The sequence below is a fragment of the Crocodylus siamensis genome, chromosome 2, assembly GCF_052110815.1.
Source record: "Crocodylus siamensis isolate JL-2025a chromosome 2, ASM5211081v1, whole genome shotgun sequence".
In the NCBI taxonomy this organism is placed as follows: Eukaryota; Metazoa; Chordata; order Crocodylia; family Crocodylidae; genus Crocodylus; species Crocodylus siamensis.
The window spans coordinates 69,048,097-69,066,093 of record NC_143396.1 but is presented as its reverse complement, the minus strand read 5'-3'; the positions used below and the strand labels follow the sequence as shown (position 1 = coordinate 69,066,093).

Here is a 17,997-nt window from a genome sequence, read left to right as displayed (position 1 = left end):
AAGTACAGAATAGCCTGTCTCAATTGCTGTCAGTACTATGCTATTAGCAGCCCCCAAACTAACTAGCTCCTATCATGATCAGTATCTCTAATAGTATTCCATTTTGTGCGCCAGTTATTATGCTGATAAACACTTCAGTTACATTACAGTCGACAATGGGGCTGAAAGATGCTATTTATGCAGATAAATGTCTTAGATGCAAGAAACAGGGAAATAATTAGGTCCTCAGTTGTGTTATGCAGTAAAGGGAATTATGTTCTGCTCAATATGCATGTGGGGCATTCTCTGTACTGCTTCCAGTCCCTGAGCTAACTTCTTCAGAGCTAGTTTGGGTATCTTTACATGGCACTGTGTTGTGCCATATAAACATATTCTTACTTTCTAGACACAGAAAAGTACCATTCAGAGAACTGGTTTCTGAGAGATAAGGCAGTATGGATGAAGTAGAAGAAGAGAAAGAAAGCAAAATGGAAGAGAAAATAGAGGCACTAGCACAAGAATAACTTTGAGAGGGGAAAAATAGATTGTGTAGCGTATAAAAAAGAGAAAAGGTGAAATCCCTGGGAGAGAAGAAAGCTGATCAGTTAAATGTGAGAGATAACAGAATGAGGTGAGATATCAGAAAGCAAGGGAGAAAGTTGACAGCTGATAACATAGCACAGAGATGGGGAGAGAGAGAATTGAAGGGATAAGGAGAAGCAAAATAAACAGGAGGAGGAAAAAAGGAGATGCTCCTCCAGAATTGAAAAAGGACAGAAAAAAGCACAAGAAAAAAGGAAAGAAGAGAGATAAGTAGAAGGATGAGAGAGAGCACTAGCCTCAGGAAGCAAAGAAAAAGAGAAAGAATCCACTGAAAGAAAACAAGAAAAAGTATTTTTCAACAGATATATCAAAAGACTAAGCCAAAACCATCGCCTGCAACTTTGGGGGTGGTCATTTTTAATTTGTATTCTGGTTTTATTTCTATCTCTTTGACAAACAGTTCCCAGCTCTGTAAGGTTTGGCAGAATGCTGGTAGAGTAGGGATTTGAGTCAGGTGACATACTGCTATGCCACTTCATCATGTTGCCGCCTTCCATAGGATTTCTTTTCAATCTAAATGACTCAGCAAGAGACTTATTTTTATTACTATCAAGCCTTGATTATGGCCACCAGAAATGGTAAATTGGATATAGCAAACTGCACTCTTAGAGGAGTCCTCAACTGACTATCAGTATATTTTTCAATTCTTACGCATCCCGGTAAGGAAGGGTACTGAAAAAGAGTAACAGGGAAAGGTAAGTGCCTGCTTGCCAGTCATCCTCAAAGAGATGTGTTGTTTCTCCAGTCACAAAGAACAGTGTTAATCAACTAGGACTCTCTGAGAAAATCATCTAGATTCCAAACAGCAATAGGTATTGGCAAAAGGATATTTCTTCCCTGTGTGTGTTTATTTTAAGAGATTAAATATTCTGAACACGTATGCTGAATTTATCTTGATTTGAGACTGTATTCTGAACAGTGTTATTTACGTTCTACTAGATTCACTGGTTAAATAATGGCTGTTGTCTTGGTTGCTAGCTAATTGACATACTATGGTTAATGTTAGTAAGTTTAGATTGAATACAAATTAAACACTGTATCTGCTATCCGTAGCTATTAGATCATGAATTTCTCTGAACACAGAGAACACTGGGAATTCTCTCTGGGAAACAGCTGTAGATTAAGAATAATTTTAATCACTTTTCTATTTGAGGTATTCGTCCATATTTTTTGAGTAGTTCTTATGTGGCTTTATTTTGATGTAGGTTTACACATTACTGTGGATCTCATTTTTTCTCTCAAAGGATAGCCTTTTTTCCCTTATGGTTTGAGTTGGATGCAATGTTAGAGAAAATGTTTTCCTGGTTGCAGTCCACTGTGGAGCATGCAGGCACAACACACAAAAAACATGCACTGTCTTCTGTTTTTCATGCATGTTTGAGAAGTGAAGGGGATCCATTTGAAATGTGTGCAAGCAAAGCATATGCAGCCAAGAGAGAGAAAACTGAATCCTAACTGAGAAAAGTTATTCTTATATATATGCAATAAAGAAGTAGCCCAAATTTAATCATTGTTGTTTAAATCAAGGCGTGCTTTATATAAAAATAAGCTGCTGGTTATGGCCCAAATTAAAGGAACTCACTCACATTCTAGATGAAACTCAAGTCCTCACATTCCTCTGTGGAGTTGCATTCTGTTGAAACACAACTCCATGTATGCATGCTGTAAGGAGCCATGAGGGATTGAAAGACCTGTCAGGAATCCAATGATATTGGAAACTCTTTGAAAAAAGAAGCTTCTTTGACTTGGAGCCTACAGTACATGCTGTTTTGGTAGAAAAAAAGCTCTGGACCTTATCAGCTCTCCAGGTTTTTCAGCCTTTTCTAAAATTGGCAGGCCATCAACCCTAACAGAAACCTTCTGTGAAATATACTTGATTTGTACTTTAAGAGCTTGGTCCAAAACTCATTGAAGTCAGTGGAAAAAATCCCACTAATTTAATAGGAGATTTGGATTGGGTCTGAGCTGTATGATCTAGAAACTAAGGCCAGGTACAGAAGTTAAACTTATTGCATGGTAGGTACACACAGTGCTCTACAGGTATAACCAAACAGACAGGGAACCTGGAGTGCTGTAAAAATGGCAGATCCTGTTGAAAGATAACCCTGGATGGATGTGGTATCAGACTTTAACGCTGTAGGTTAGAGCACCATAACAAACATCTGTACCACATCCCATCATGACTCATGGTATGTCATGTTCCACTGACGTCTTGTGGAATACTGCAACATCCTGCTCACCAGCCCCCTTCTAGGACAGTACACTAGCCTTGGCCAGAGCCCATATGGTCACCCAAGCCAGGTCAGCTCTGTCCCACATTCTCAGTAACCCAAGGCAGTGAAAACCCTGTTTCTGACTCCCCCCACCCTTGTTCCCTCCAGCCCTATGAGCCACTGTCTGGTATTATCACTCAGTGTCTCAGTGTGCAGATTCCATCTACCCCCATCCGGGTATTTGTAAAAATTGCAGCTTTCAATTAAGTGCTGTGCTGATTGTAGATGCCACATTCGCACAGAGGGCTGTCCAAGATGTTCACCCTGTACAATGTTGTTTTGAAGCACCCATATCTAAATCTCGGTGTGTTCAGTTTGACCCACACTTGTCTGTCAAGGTCATACCCAATGGGGGACTCATTTGGTGTTGGTATAAAATGCTGTGGGAACAGATTTGAGACTGAATTACCCTGAACGATCATTTTATTTCCATTTACCCCACCCGTTATCTAAATTTAGCACAACATACAAAGCCCAGAAACCTGGCAGTAGGGAAGCAGTTAGGGTCTGTTTTCCTATGTCACTTGGTCTAATGCCCTAGAGTGCAGGGAATACATCTGTGTGTGCAAGTTGTGCAGCCTGTTATGAGTCTCTTTTCACTGTTAAGTACGGTGTTCATCTTTTTAGTGTGACAACTTCTGGACCATACAGGAGCACAGTAATCTGCTGGGGCATATACCATTGCAAGTGCAGTGGTTCTGAGCACTTTGAAGTTGGCACATGATGTTGTGCTGGCTAAACGTCTTAAGGCAGCTACTTGTGTAGAGATTTTACTGCTGACCTTCTAAATATGATGTCTATAAGTGAGAAAATGGTCTAATATGACTCCTTGGTAGGTTGGGATATGCTTATAGGAAAGGATGTGATTTCCTACTCTGATATTCAGCGTACTCTTGGCTCAACAACTATCCAGGTGGAAGAGTGACGATAGTGATTCATTGATGCTCTCCACTGACCTTGTGCCTCACAAGCACCTCCCTCACCCTCCCGCACAACTGCCACACCACTGACCTGGAACAAAACAGAGGCACCATGGTCCGGGCACCCTACTGTTGTTGGGGGCTTATCAGTCTGTGTTACAGTGAGTGGGGCCATTAATCTGTGTATTTGACAACCGGGCACCCCATCCCTCAAGGTTGCGTTGCTTTCCCAAGAGGCCAGCCTGTTTATCCAGATCCACCTGGTTCAAACTGTAACCCAAACAGACCCCCAATAGACACTGAAAGCTTTTTTTAAGCCTCACAGTTGAGGTGTAACCAACAGGCAAAACTGTTATGTTTTCACTGGTGAGCCTCTGGGTGCTGTTTGCCAGAGTAGCTATGAATGAGCACCACTGCAGGTAATACACAGTGGGACATGGGAATTCTCCTTAGCAAATCCCCTTGCCCTCCCCTCCAGGAGAACCAGAGAAGGCTCATCCCTCTGGGCCCCGATGCTTGGGTTTCCCAGCTCTCCTGACTCCTACAGCAGGGAGATGGAACCCATGTGTCTGGGTTTTCCCAGCTGGAAGGCAGAACATGGATGTTCTGTGCCATGGCCAGCACCAGGCCGGGAGGAGTTACACAGGTTCTGGCTCCAGGCAGGGGAAAGGGTCTGGATAGGGGACTCACCAGAGGTCCCTCAGTGTCTCCCTTGCCTACATACTCTACCTTTGTTCATGGAAGGCCTGGTTGTGGAGCCCAAGATGCTGGATTCAGGATTGTTAGCTGCATACCTGCAGGGTGCCGGACACGTGGCTAGACAAGACCGGCAACATGAGGACCAAAGGGGTCCCTTGGTGTGGATGGTTAGAATGGACAGATTGGTGACTGCTAGCACCCATGGTGCTTTGGCACTTGAAGAAGCCACCCAGGCCCAGGAACACACTGCAAAGATCCAAGAATGAGGTCTATGGATTGTCAGCCACTCTGAGGGAGGCCACCTATGCCAATATGGAGCTGAGAATCATAGTGCCAGGGTAAGAAGTTCATGCACAGAGTCAAACATAGCTTGGGATCCGGCTAAGACATTCTTGAGTGGCATTAGCACTCCCTTTCACAGGGAGACTATTGCCGTCCCAGGTCAGAGTGGTGGGCAGGCTGCTGTCTGCCCCCTACCCCTTCCCAGCATGGAAAGCCCTGCTTTAGGGACTCCTCCTTGGGTGAAATATGCCTGAGAGTCCCATGGGGCATCTGGATGGGCAGCCGTGTGGGAAAGATCCACACTGCACTCTGATTGTGAGATGCTGGGGTGCAGGGAAGCCCTGGAACAGGAGATATGGCATGTAGGACCCACTGAGCTATGGTCCAAGGAGCCAGGAACATATCCGGTGGGGTTCACTTCAGGGAGCAGCATTGAGGAGCGGGGAAGGACCAGACTGCCTGAGACCTGCTGCGAGAGCCAACAGTGAATCAGTTCACCTTCCAGGGCCAACTCGCTACCCTCAGCCACTAGTGGTCTCCAGTGCAGATGGAGGGCCCCAAAAGGAAGGGGGGAATGGGCAGCCCACCAGGCCAGGCCACTGCAGGCCCCTTGGGCTTTGGTCCCAGTTCTAGAGTGGGCAGTGTTCCATAGTTTTTCTTTATTATGCACATGATCAGTATGGCAGCTGCAACATTTAATTAAACTGAGGATTGGCAGTTTCACGCATGGTATTCCCTTTGCTGCCCCAAGGTTTTGTGCTTGTTAAGATGAGCCCCTACAGCTGCCCATCCTCCCCATCGTCATTAACTGCTCAGTGCAGCCAGTCTCAATGTTAGCGGAGAAGTTTCCCCGTTCTGAAGCAGACAGTCTGGCACAGTTTTTGTTTAATAAACAACACTAAAAGTTTGTCAGTTCCATCTTTTGATTAAAATGAGGCATGTCTCTTTCTTGCACCTCAGTCCCCTGCATCCTGGTGTGTGCCCATCAAGGAATGGGAGGGGAGAAGAGGAGGGAGTGGAAGAGAGAGGATAAGGGTGACTATGTGGATCGTGGGCAGTGGTGCCTCGGGCTGGAGACCTACAGTCCAGTTTCAGGGCAAGAGCACTTGGAAGCCCTCTGGCCCTGCTCATCCAGGGAGGGCTCCCGATCCGCACAAGTGAGGAGCTAGTTGGCCAGGGCTTCGCAGATCCAAACAGTCTGTTGGGGCTGAGGCCACCAACATCAGGTGTGAGAAAATACAGGCATCCAGGATACACATGCACACACACGCATACAGCAGATGTAGGGTTTGCTGTGTGGGCCTGCATACAACAGCTGGCTGATGGCGTGTGGCCATGACGAGCTGCTGCTGCATCAAATCCAGATGGGTGGTCATGATGTCCCACCAGCCAATCAGGGTGGTTTCACCATTCAGCTCCTCTCAGTAGTCTTTGGTGGCCCCTCTCCCTCCGCCCCACTTCCTGTTCAACTTGGGCCATGGAGAGAGAGTCCAAGCCCCTTCCCCCCACCCCCCCAAGGACTAGTGCAGGGATAAGCAAGCCCTGCCAGAGCGTGGCATGCAAAAGTATTTTGCTTAGCATGCACCTCAGGGCAGATGGCAGGGAAGGGGCTGGGGCTCCGCTGCCACAAGGATCAGGCCACCATCTGCCCTTGGCACGCCAACATCTTACAAGTCAAGGTTGTGGGTGTTCTTGGCACTCTGTTCAAAAACATCACCAATGCCTGTGATAACGTGTGTTCAGCTAGCTCCTGACCTAACTGTGGGCACTTAGAGTAAAGGTCAAAAGTTAGATTCTTCTGTCATAGGCTTCTTGAGCTTAGCCCCAAATTACAAGGAGGCATAGAAAGTACAAGGACAATTCCATGGAAGTCTAGCACTAAAAGAAAACAAGCTTTGCTGGAAAAAAAATGATTTTGCTATAACCAGATTCTACTGCATATAAAAGTCCACAAGTGCAGGAATACAGATTGATTTGGTGAGTGAAGTTGTTCTCCTTCCTTATCCAGTTTGCAAAATTTAAATCTAAAGTGCACTTTAGCCAAATTCCTCCTCCAGGTCCTATTTGAATTATTTTTATTTAAAAACAGGACTCAGAGCTTGCCAGTTTATAGGTCTGTTATCCGTATCCTGTTTTGAATTTACTTCCTAAATATACCAGTTTGCAAGGAAAGGACACCCTGGGGGAGTTTGGACACCTGCCGTTTTAGTGTTTTACTAGTCTCTAGAAATAGCACATAGCAAAACTATTCCCTCTCACAGTTCTGTGCATGTTTCGGCTAAGGAAATTGCAAGAGTTTAAACTTTTGAGGATGAGCCTTTTTTTTTACTTGTGCGTAAATATTAATGTGCTTGCTATACCTGCAGTACATAAAAAAATGACTAAAATCTAGAAAGGAAATGCAAAATAATTTTCTAGCATTGATAATGATTATCCAAAGAGCTCAAATATCTCTGATGTTGTTTGTATTTTTCTTATGGAATCGGATAGGCATAGCTACTAAGTTAATAGAAATGTAAGCCAAATCTCATTTTTTTGGCTAAACTGAAATGCATTAATAATTTTGCAGAGTTGTTCTACCAAGACTATTTTACTTGGCGACACACAGGGCAATAGAGTATTCACCTTAGTGGTACTAGATAGTGCTAGCTATATAAGTACAAAGAAAGAATGAAAAATGTTTTCTCAAGTTATAGGGAGCCAGATTCATAACCATCCGTCACTCGCTTGGGCAAGTTGCTGATAAACTCCACAGAAAAATAACAAACAGTGTGTCCCTGTATCTTGGCTGGTGAAAATGAGATTCTTTCTCTGATTGATGTTAGTGGAGAGGCTTGTAAAAATGCATTTCCAGCTGATTAGTTCAGAAGGTGTCAATCTCATGCAGTTTTATGACCCGCAGACTACATGCCAGATGTACATTTGCTTTTTATAAACTAACAAAGATGAATGACTAAATTTGAGCATGCCCCCTTGGCAATTGCACCAAATATTGCCAGAGGGAGGATACATAAATGTAAAAAGAAAGCCTTTAACCATTAGTGTACCAAGTTTGGATCCTGACCCAGGCAGGTACCGCCCAAACCAGCATGGTATCATAGTAGTTTGGTTATAAGAAGTTCCTTGTTTTAGGCGACTATGACTAAATAAAATCCTCCCAGGAATGAGTAACGCTCCAGAAACATTACACTCCAGAAACGTACATCCATGCCAGTTGGTTTAAGGGGAACTGGAAGGGGGTGCAAGAAATGAAAGATCAGGCCTTTAGTACTGTGCCAAAATGCAGACTCTGATCTGGATATGCAATACAACCATTCTTCAAGGAAATTTGTTTTAAGTTGCATTTGGAAGAGCCCTTTTTATTTACATTCTTGTAGAATGTAACCAAGTATAACAATCATGACTGATTATTTTTAGTTTTAATCCGAGGCTAAGCATATTATAGAAGGAATATTGTTAGAGGCTTCCTCAAATCACTGTATATTTTTTCAATTCTTATGCTTCCTGCTAAACACAATTCTCACTGTTTACCTAAATGGAATAATAAAATGCTTGAGCGATTTCAGTTTTGCTACACTTTTAGGGAAAACAATTATCAGCTATGTAATACTACATTACATTCACCTAGAAGAAAACTTTGTGTAGCTGACATTTCCAGACTTGTTTTACTTCAGGCTAATTAACAGTTATCTATTTGAGCTTGATTTCAATCTTCCACCAAATTAGATTTCCAGAGGTGACAGGTCCAATCCATATTGTGTATTAATATATTGTGCATGCACATAAAAAACACCAGGCATGCATGCATAAAGCATGTTTATATTAACAATCATGCATCATGAATTTACTTGGAATGAAATATAAAATTTTTAACACAGACTTTGCTCTCATACATTTTCATGAAAAAGACTTGGGGGGAAAAAAGACCTTTGTCCGTATCAACAAAAGCTTTGTTCCCAAATATAAAAGAATCCATCTTGATAAATGTTGTTAAATATTTAAAGCTACTTACAGCACACAGACTCTAAATAGGTTCAAGAAAGCAGTGGAGTGGGAGTTACCTGTTTCTATTCCCAGCAAACCAAATAACCTCACATAAATACTACTTAACCCCCATAAATAGTATTTAATATTTATCAGTAAGCAATGTCTATAGAGTTGAAATCCCTGTATTTTCTGGGGTGGGTTCTGTTTTAAAATGTTTATTTTTAATTTAAAAATATAATGGTTTAAGAAATGTTTTAAATGAAGACAAATCCTGCAAGAAGCTGAGTGTCTCTGACAGACTGATTGACAGAGCCCTTCGTTACTTGAAAGTGAATTGTTAAAAATCCTAATTACTAATATTCTTTCCTACTATGCTGATTTTCAAGTCTCTCACTAGACAAACTTTGTCTAATTGCTTGTTCACATATGAAGAACAAGAGGAAGAGTTTGTTGATTTGTCTGAATTTCTGCCCACAGATGGATTAATTGACTGTATGGATCCTGACTGCTGCTTGCAGAGTTCTTGCCAAAATCAGCCCTATTGTCGTGGACTGCCTGACCCTCAAGATATCATTAGCCAAAGTCAGCAATCGCCATCTCAGCAAGCGGCCAAATCTTTTTATGATCGGATCAGTTTCCTGATAGGGCCAGACAGCACTCATGTGATACCTGGAGAAAGCCCTTTTAATAAGAGGTGAATATCAACGGATTGCTCCCTTACGAGTCTAAAATAAAATTTCACAGTACAGATGTGGCTAACATGGGTAAAGCATCCATTATGATTGTGATATTTTGGAAATGGCCTTTCAATAAATGCAGTATTCATTTTTTTTATATCAATAAGGACTATTATAGCTGATTTCTTACAAAAAATCCAAGTGCCATGGCTAGTAAGTTACACACTTTGCCATGCTTGCATTATAAAAGGGTATTCTATTAAAGATCAGAAAAATCTTCATCCTACCAAGTTATTTGGGTGACTGTAGTTGGAAACCTATCAAAGCAATAAGAAAGGAAGAGAGAGTTTAACTTCTTAAACTAAGCACACTAAATAATGTAAATTATGAATTAATGTAATAGAACTGTTAAGTGCATGACAGTATAATTGCATAAAGTGTTTGACTGGTGCTTTGAAGAGCAGTAATGACCTGAAAATCAACCAGTAACTGAAAGCAGGTGTCTTATGTCTCACTGAGTAAAAGAAGATGATTTACACCAGGACTCCTGTGTCTGCAGTAATTTGGCAAAATTAATGCAGTTGGGCACAGCAGTTGATTAAAAGTTGTTGCACAAATGTTCCTTATTGCCCCTTTAAATTTTGTACCTCTTAGCCTCTGCAGATTTACAGATTGCCTTGAAATTAATTGGAAAGTACATTCTTCTTTATGAAACTGCCAGAGATATGACTTATGAAAGGAAAGCATAGAGTTTATAAGTTTTAAAAATTCTTCATTAAATTATTGTACTTTGTAACTCTGAAGACAAGCTATGCCAGATTAAAACAGAGGGTAAACATGAAGATGCTTAGAAAATGCCAGTTATGTGAAGTTTAAAAGGGACAGTGGCTAGGCACTGTTTCAACCCTGAGTATGCAAACAAGAGTTGATAACATATAGAGACATGGGTATTTGTTTATGATAGCCTGAGAAAACAGATGCATAACCAATTCTGCATGTTTTTCACAGCCTCACATCTGTCATAAGAGGCCAAGTATTAACAGCTGATGGAACACCTCTCATTGGAGTTAATGTGTCATTTTTACATTATCCAGAATATGGATACACAATCACTCGCCAAGATGGAATGTAAGTTTGCCATTAGGGATGTCTACAAGTAGAAGATGGTAAATGTAATTTTAGTTTACCAGAGAACTTTGTTATCTCTGGAGTTATTGTTTGTGGTTTGAAAGTGATGAAAAAACACCATTTTTTCAGAGGTTGCAGTTGCAAACTAGGCCTTGTAAATACTACAAACAAGTAAAGTTGTTAATTTTTTTTTCTGAAACAGAGAAAATGGCTGTTGAATTAAAACACAGGAGTAGGATTTTCAGCTCTTTCATGCACTAGTAGGCTAATGCAAATCCATTGATTTTTTTTTTTCCATTGTTTGCATTGGAGTTAGACTGGACTAAAACTGAGGCACTCCCATAAGGAGTCAGATGCATAAAATGAAAACTGCATTGAAACTACATAATTTGCCGGTGTGGGGGGCATGAATTCAGGTCAGTTTGTTATCTGAATAATCTTGTTGTTTGTCTTAGGTTTGATTTGGTGGCAAATGGTGGTGCATCTCTGACTCTGGTGTTTGAGCGCTCACCATTCCTCACACAATATCACACAGTGTGGATCCCATGGAATGTCTTTTATGTCATGGATACCCTGGTCATGAAGAAGGAGGAGAATGACATTCCCAGCTGTGACCTGAGTGGATTTGTGAGGCCAAACCCTGTCATTGTATCATCACCTTTATCTACCTTGTTTAGAATTTCTCCTGAAGACAGCCCCATTATTCCTGAGACACAGGTACAATTAACTTTGAACTAAACAATCATTTCTATTAGATTAATTTTAAAATAGTATAATAAAAAGAATGCAAGCTGCAGATTTATAGTGAAAAAGAAATTTGCACCAGTATAGTTATTTAATAGATTTCTTTTATTTTCAAAATCATAGAAACAATTGCATTAAAAAGTAGAAGCAAAAAGTACAGTATGTGCAAATATCTGGTTGTACGCACTTCTTATAATTATAAGGTGCTGAGGAGTATCATCAGCTGCCAGATGAGAATTTTCATGCCTGTATAATCACAGTTATGCCTTGACTTTTTGACCATCAGCCTGCTAGTGTTCAACATTAATGTCAAGAACACACACCTTGAAAAATGTAAATTGTTTGTTTTTCCAGAGTAGCATAGTGTGCTGTGGGTAGTGTGGCTCAGTTTGATGTGTTTGTTCTCAATAAATATTTATGCATTCTTATGGTTTTTTCCCTAATGACTGAGAAATTTCATAGTTTTGAAAGGACAGTATCTGCCAAGATACTGAGCAGTCTCCTTACCTACTGAAGCCTTTATGTATCAACACCTCACAAGATCAAGAGCAAAGTTAGCGAAAAGAAACCAGAATGTCATTTTGAACAAAAAATATGCGGTCTAAATGCTTTGTGTCTCTAAAATGCATTTTGTTAGATTCCCAAATTCCTAATAATTAAACATAAATGTACTTTTTCCTTTGGTCTTAAATTATACTTGCATTTTAAGAAATGAAAATCACCTTTGTGATTATTTTTTGGTCATGCTTCCCCTGCTAAAAATAGCTATTTTGTGTGTTTGCTTGCTTGTTTAAAATGTCATTAATACAAAGAGCCTGGTTTTGTAAGTCTTCAGTAAGAAACACTCTCACTTCTTGTAGATACAATTAAATGTAGTAGGTGCGATTCAAATTAGTTTCACTTAGAGCTTAAAAGAACAAAATAATTAAACAATTTGCAGTTTAACATAAAGATATAAACAACTTGCAATTAAATGTAAGTCTAAAGTATGCTACCCAGTGCTTGCTTTTATCCTTCACTGCAGTTCCCCTACCTTTGAAAGCTACAACTCAACTAAAAAAGTTATTTGCAAAATGCAATCCACTGCGAAATACCACTGAGTCTCTTGATTTGGCAGTAGATAATACATTTAGTCCCCAAAGTCATGGAAAGTGATTTAACTACATGGTTATAAAACAAGAAAAAGTAATAATAGACAAGGTGATTGTAAAAGGTTTAAAAGGAAGGCTTTCATTATTAAAAAAAATATTACATACACCTGGTTTAACTGTACTAATGTGGACAATTTCTGATGAATTGAAAACACACTATAATTATTCATGCAAAAATGCAATAACTCTACTGTCTAAAAACATCAAATAAAGGTTGTTTTCTCCACTTAGCGCCTCCACATAGCCCCTATTTCTGGTAATGGAAGTTACACAAATGCATCAAGAAAAATATTCTGACCCCATGGGTCACATTCTAATCTCTAATGCACAATGCATAACAAACAGTATGCATCTCCCAATCCACCCACCACTCTAGATAAATCAATACAATTTCAGATGTGATGCTTATTTGGTTCAAAACTGTTCCTTCAACTCATAAGGTATGATTACAGTTCTTTTCTAAGTGGCAAATTCATATTTACTGTGGGAGAATTTGGGATGGACACAGAAAACATAAGAGTCATTTCCTGTGTCCGTTCTGTGTCAACCATCCTGTTAATGTGGCTTGGCAATACTTTGCATCACATGCAGAGGAAAATGATGTGCTTCATGAGCTCTAGATGCAGTATTTCATCATCCCTTGAAGGCAGTGTTTCTAGTAGCACACACTTAGTCCCATATAGTGACAATCTGTACTGAAAAGTTGCCACAGAAGAAAGGGAAACAGAACTAAAAGGCTGGGTGAGAGGAGAAAGAGGAAGAAGTAAGTAAACATGGAGTCAGACCCGGGAGATAATTTCCTAGATGAAAAAGAGAAGTTAAGGTTAAAGTTACATGTTACCTTACGCTATTCTTCCACTGTTCAGTATCTTAGGAAGTCAATACGTTTTCTGCAGGTATATTCATAGTTACTTCTTTACCTAGGTACCAACAGTGTCTCCCTCCACAAGAACTTGAAAGATTGTTCTTCATCTCTTTTGACCAATCAGTTCTTCCATTAGTGGTAAGACAGAAAGATGCCATGGAATGGAGCTACATACTTAGCAAGAATGAGCACTTAGGTTATTTCCAGTGTTTCCTCGGAGAGTCAGTTCTGTAGATGAGTTCTACCAAACTAGTCCATCTTCTTCCTTGACTTTATTTTGCTATTGGTGATAATGTTCAGCAGAATTTGTGGCAGAGTCTACTTCCAAGACCTAGAGTCAGATACTTACTTGGCTTAACAGAAAAGCTCTCATTGACTTCTCTGGGCCAAGATTTCATCTAAATAACCTATTTCACCTTGTTTTCCTGCAATTAAATCAGGACTTGGATAGCCGTGTAAATTTAGTAATAAATACTGAAACTTGGTTCAACTGAAGAAAATGGCCAATCTCTTTAACCTACAGCAATCAGGAGGAAATGCAGTGTATTACATTCAAATAGCTCCAAGATCTGGCAGGACTCAGCAGCTTGGGCAGATTGGGTCCCTTAGGAGCATCATAGAAATCTTTAGGGTTGAAAGGCCAACTTAAGTTCTCAGGTTGATGCAATTTGTGAAAATTAAAATGACCTTTATGTGCAGACTAGAGGTTAAATATTTCACAACTGCCTTCCAAAAGTTTTTCATGCATAAATAGAATGTCAAGCTTTGCAATCTAGTAGATGGGCTATCACTTGATCCCCTTACAGAATTAGTATTATTCCAGACAAGCTGATTATCTGTCAAGAAAAATCAGTGGCTGAGCTAACTGGCTGAGCTGGTGTAGTATGATTTTTATACCCAAAGACTTCCCAGATGTTGTTCTTCACTAAGTTGATTCATTATGAAGGCCCCAGTGAGATGCTTTGTTTGCAATTCCTGGTTACCTCTTTAGAAGTATGCTTAAGTGTTTAGTTAATCGTTCATAAGGACAGCTGAAATGTATGTCCTTTTTTACTCCTTAGTCTCCAAAGTTCTCAGGAAGATATATTAAGGCAGTGCACTTCTTACTGAAGGGAAAGGAGTAATCTGTAATTCATATTTTGAGAACTAGGCTCTCGTGCCTGCACAGACCAACAGCAGTTAGTTTTTGGCCTTACAAGGGCCTGAGTTAGCCTCCTGATTTTTAATGAGATAGTTGTCCAAACTCACATTAAGATTCTGTCAAAAGGACAACCAGACTGGCCTGTATGATTTCAGATATCTGAGGCTAGAGGGTTGATGGCCACCTTCAGACTGAATGCTATTCATCTACATTTTTTGGTTGTAAGGGAAGTTTTGAATGAACTCTTAGACCAACAGAAATCCCATTACCTACTGTTAATTTGCAAATATGTTGTTTCTCTTTGTTTCTCTACTCAAGTTTTTTTCACCCAGAAAGAGAACAGCATCTGTTAGTTCTGTTTTAAGTGCAACCTGGGAGTCCTCCAAACATCTTAGAGTTATTTTGCCTTCAAGGTCTTAGTAAAGGAATAGATCCTAAATTGCTCATATCCCTGAATGGCCTTTTACATTGCTAGCCTGCAAATAGATTTGTTGCCTTCTAGCTTGAGAGGAAAATTAGTTATCCCCTTTGTACCTTGGGCTAAGGAGCAGCATGTGCTCCTTGGACTGGAGTTTGGGCTGGAGAAGGAGAGAGATTTGCTTGTACACACGTGATATGAATGACAGCTTTGTTGCATCCTAGTTTATCCTGTTAGCTGAGCCAAACTGCTGTCAGCGTTAATTGGTCATAGGACGGGAAAAGAGACAAATTTAATTAGCAGTACATAAATCTTCCTTAACTTATCTGGTATTATTACATGACATCTGAGGGCCTATTAAATACTGCAGTCCTGATTCTCAGACCCTCTTCAAGGAGCAAAGTATTCATCTCAGAGATGTTATTTATAATTGTACTCTAAAAAAATATATATTTTCATTTCACTCAGAATACTTGAATACAGCTGCAGTGCAGGCAGACCTTCAGTATTTTTAGGGATATGTTTCTAATCCAGTTAGAAGTCCTGACACCTCTTGAAATAAGGTTGATTAACTATTATAACCCACAGAAACTCTGTATATCTAACTACCACACACAGAATCTTCTCCATGAGAGAAAAAGCAGGTGGAGCTTTCCAAACCTAAGACTGAATTACCATATCTTTCTGAGATGAGAAATTGGTGAGCTGATGTCTGAGTAGTGAATATTGATCAGGAAATATGGGAAATCTTTCCCTAAGGCATCCTACTTCTGTCTGCCTTTGAAATAAGTGGAAGAAAGTACTAGTTGAAAGTATTTATAATCCACAAGTAAAATAGATATTCACACCATTTAAAATACCCATCCCATGAAACATTTAGTATTTGTGCTACATTAGCAATTAGAGGCTTTAACCCAAATCTGGGGCTGCACTATGCCTGGGGCAGTACATACACATAGGTAAGGGACAGTCTATAAACAGACAAATCTAAGTAGACGAGATAGGACAAAGTGGGAAGCAAGGAAGTACTATTGCACAGTAGCAGACTTCTTTGTAAATTTATGCTTAATTGTTGTAAAATTGATTTGTCACAGACATATGGGCCTAGGGCAGGGGTAGACAAAATGCGGCCCGTGAGGCCATTCTCTCCGGCCCATGGGGCCCCTAAAAAAACTTAGAAAATTAATATTTCTCTGCCCTTGGTTCTAGTAAAAAATGCAGGAACCATGGGCAGTAGGACCCAGGGGAAGCCTGGTGGCCTCCAACAACAGCGGGGCCCACCCGGCCCTGCCCCCCAGCTGGAAGCCCCAGGCACAGTTTGTGGGCTGGGAGCACGTGGCTGCCCCGGTGCGGGAAGCTCAGGTAAGTGGTGGGGGAACCCCAGGCAGGGAAGGAGTGTGGGGGGGAACGGACACTCCCCGCCCCACGCCCAGTGTCCTGCGCTGCAGCTGCTTGCAGCCCCCATGGAGCTACCTGTACCTGCTCCGGACAGCCCCATGCAGGCTGTGAGCGCCTGCAGCGTGGGGCACTGGGCATGGGAGGGGCCACTTCCCCCCTGCACTCAGCTTTTCCTCAGGCTCCTTCCCTGAACAGACAAAAGTGGCCCCTTGCTTGCCCCATGGCCAGTGCCCCACGCTGCAAGCGCTTGCAACCCACATGGGGCTGTCTGGAGCAGGCACAGGCAGCCCCAGGCCAGCTGCGAACGGCTGCAGCACAGGGCGCTGGGCATTGGGCAGGCGAGAGGCTGCTTTCTCGGTCCCCCACTCTCAGCACCACCTTGTAACCCGGCCTCACTGCCAGACTGGCATCAGGGGCAGGTTACAAGCTAGTGCTGAGCATGGGGAAAAGTGGCCCCTCGTCCACCCCATGGCCCTGCACTGCACTGCAGCCCTGCACTGCACTGCACAGGGCCCTGCACTGCAGCCACCTGCAGCCTGTATGAGGCTGCCTGTGCTTGCTCCAGACAGCCCCACATGGGCTACGAGCACCTAGAGCAGGGAGCGTCGGCCATCAGGTGGGTGAGAGGCCGCTTTTCCCTGTGCTCAGCACCAGCTTCTTCCCTGCTGGCAAGGGGTCAGGGTTGTGCACTGTCCCTGCCCCTACCATGGGGCTGGGGCCACTGGGTGTGAGCAGGCAGGGAGCCAGTGGGAGCACGGGGCCCACACCGGTGTCCTGGGGCCAGTGCTAGTGGGGCCCAGAGCAGGGTGGCAGGAGTGCGGGAACCCGGCCAGCAGGGGCTCTGGAGCCAGGCTAGCAACCCCCTCTCCCTGCTGGTGCAGCCCAACCGGCTCCACAGACCGCTGCCAGCTTGTGCCCCTCTCTGGGCCCCACCAGTGCTGGCCCTGGGACATTGACTCAAGACATTGGTCCCAAGATGGTGACTGGGGGCGAGGCGCCTGTCAAGGGGCACAGCTACCCGTGCAGCCCTCGAAAGCCTGCCAAAACTGGGTAAGCGGCCCTCCGCTCAAAGTAATTGCCTGCCCCTGGCCTAAGGCCACCACAGAACTTAGGCAAATGATGCTCAACATCTGCATGCCTGACTTTTAAGCACCCAACTCCAGGAGTGAAAATTCTAAACATGAATCAGGCACCTAAGTTCCCCAAACAGTGAATGGGAAGAGTAAAGCAGGCATGGGCAACTGGTGCTTCCTGGCTCTGGGAGGCCACCCCAGCGGCCGATCACTGACCAGGGGGTGGGCCCCAGCAGCCAATCATCGACCTCAAAAGAGCTGGTGGCAAACTGGAAGTCCCATCAGAAAAAATGGAAGTGCCACTGGCACTTCTTGTGGGGGGGGTACTGGCTGGAGCTCCCTGCTCCCCTGCTGGCAAGGGCCAGTTTTGGGGGGGGAGGGCACATGCCCCACCATAACCCTTCTACACGTCGCCTATGAAAGCTGGGAGTGGAATGTCCTGCTCCCAGCACTGTTTATGTATTTCATTCAATGGCTTTTTTATTCAAAATGAGCAAGAATTCCCTGGAGCAGGGACTGGAACTCGGGTCCCACAACCCCAACTCTGGTAGTGGGGCAGTGTCCTTATCAGAGGCTACAAAATGAGATATCCTTCAGCTCTCTCCTGGTCCCATGAATCCAGAAGGCTTGAAGGCCCTGGGGATCTGTTTCACCATAGC

General features: G+C 42.6%; 1 protein-coding gene across 13 annotated transcripts in view; it reads left to right on the top strand.

Annotated features, from left to right (window-relative positions):
- Positions 1–17,997, top strand: part of TENM3 (teneurin transmembrane protein 3) — a 2,356,642-nt gene that overhangs the window by 2,276,487 nt on the left and 62,158 nt on the right. For all 13 annotated transcript variants that reach the window (XM_090036139.1, XM_090036135.1, XM_090036141.1 and 10 more), the window contains 3 exons: positions 9,221–9,437; positions 10,429–10,548; positions 11,004–11,265. In XM_090036139.1, the coding sequence (XP_089892265.1) occupies positions 9,221–9,437; positions 10,429–10,548; positions 11,004–11,265 (599 nt within the window). The remainder of the gene's footprint in view (positions 1–9,220; positions 9,438–10,428; positions 10,549–11,003; positions 11,266–17,997) is intronic.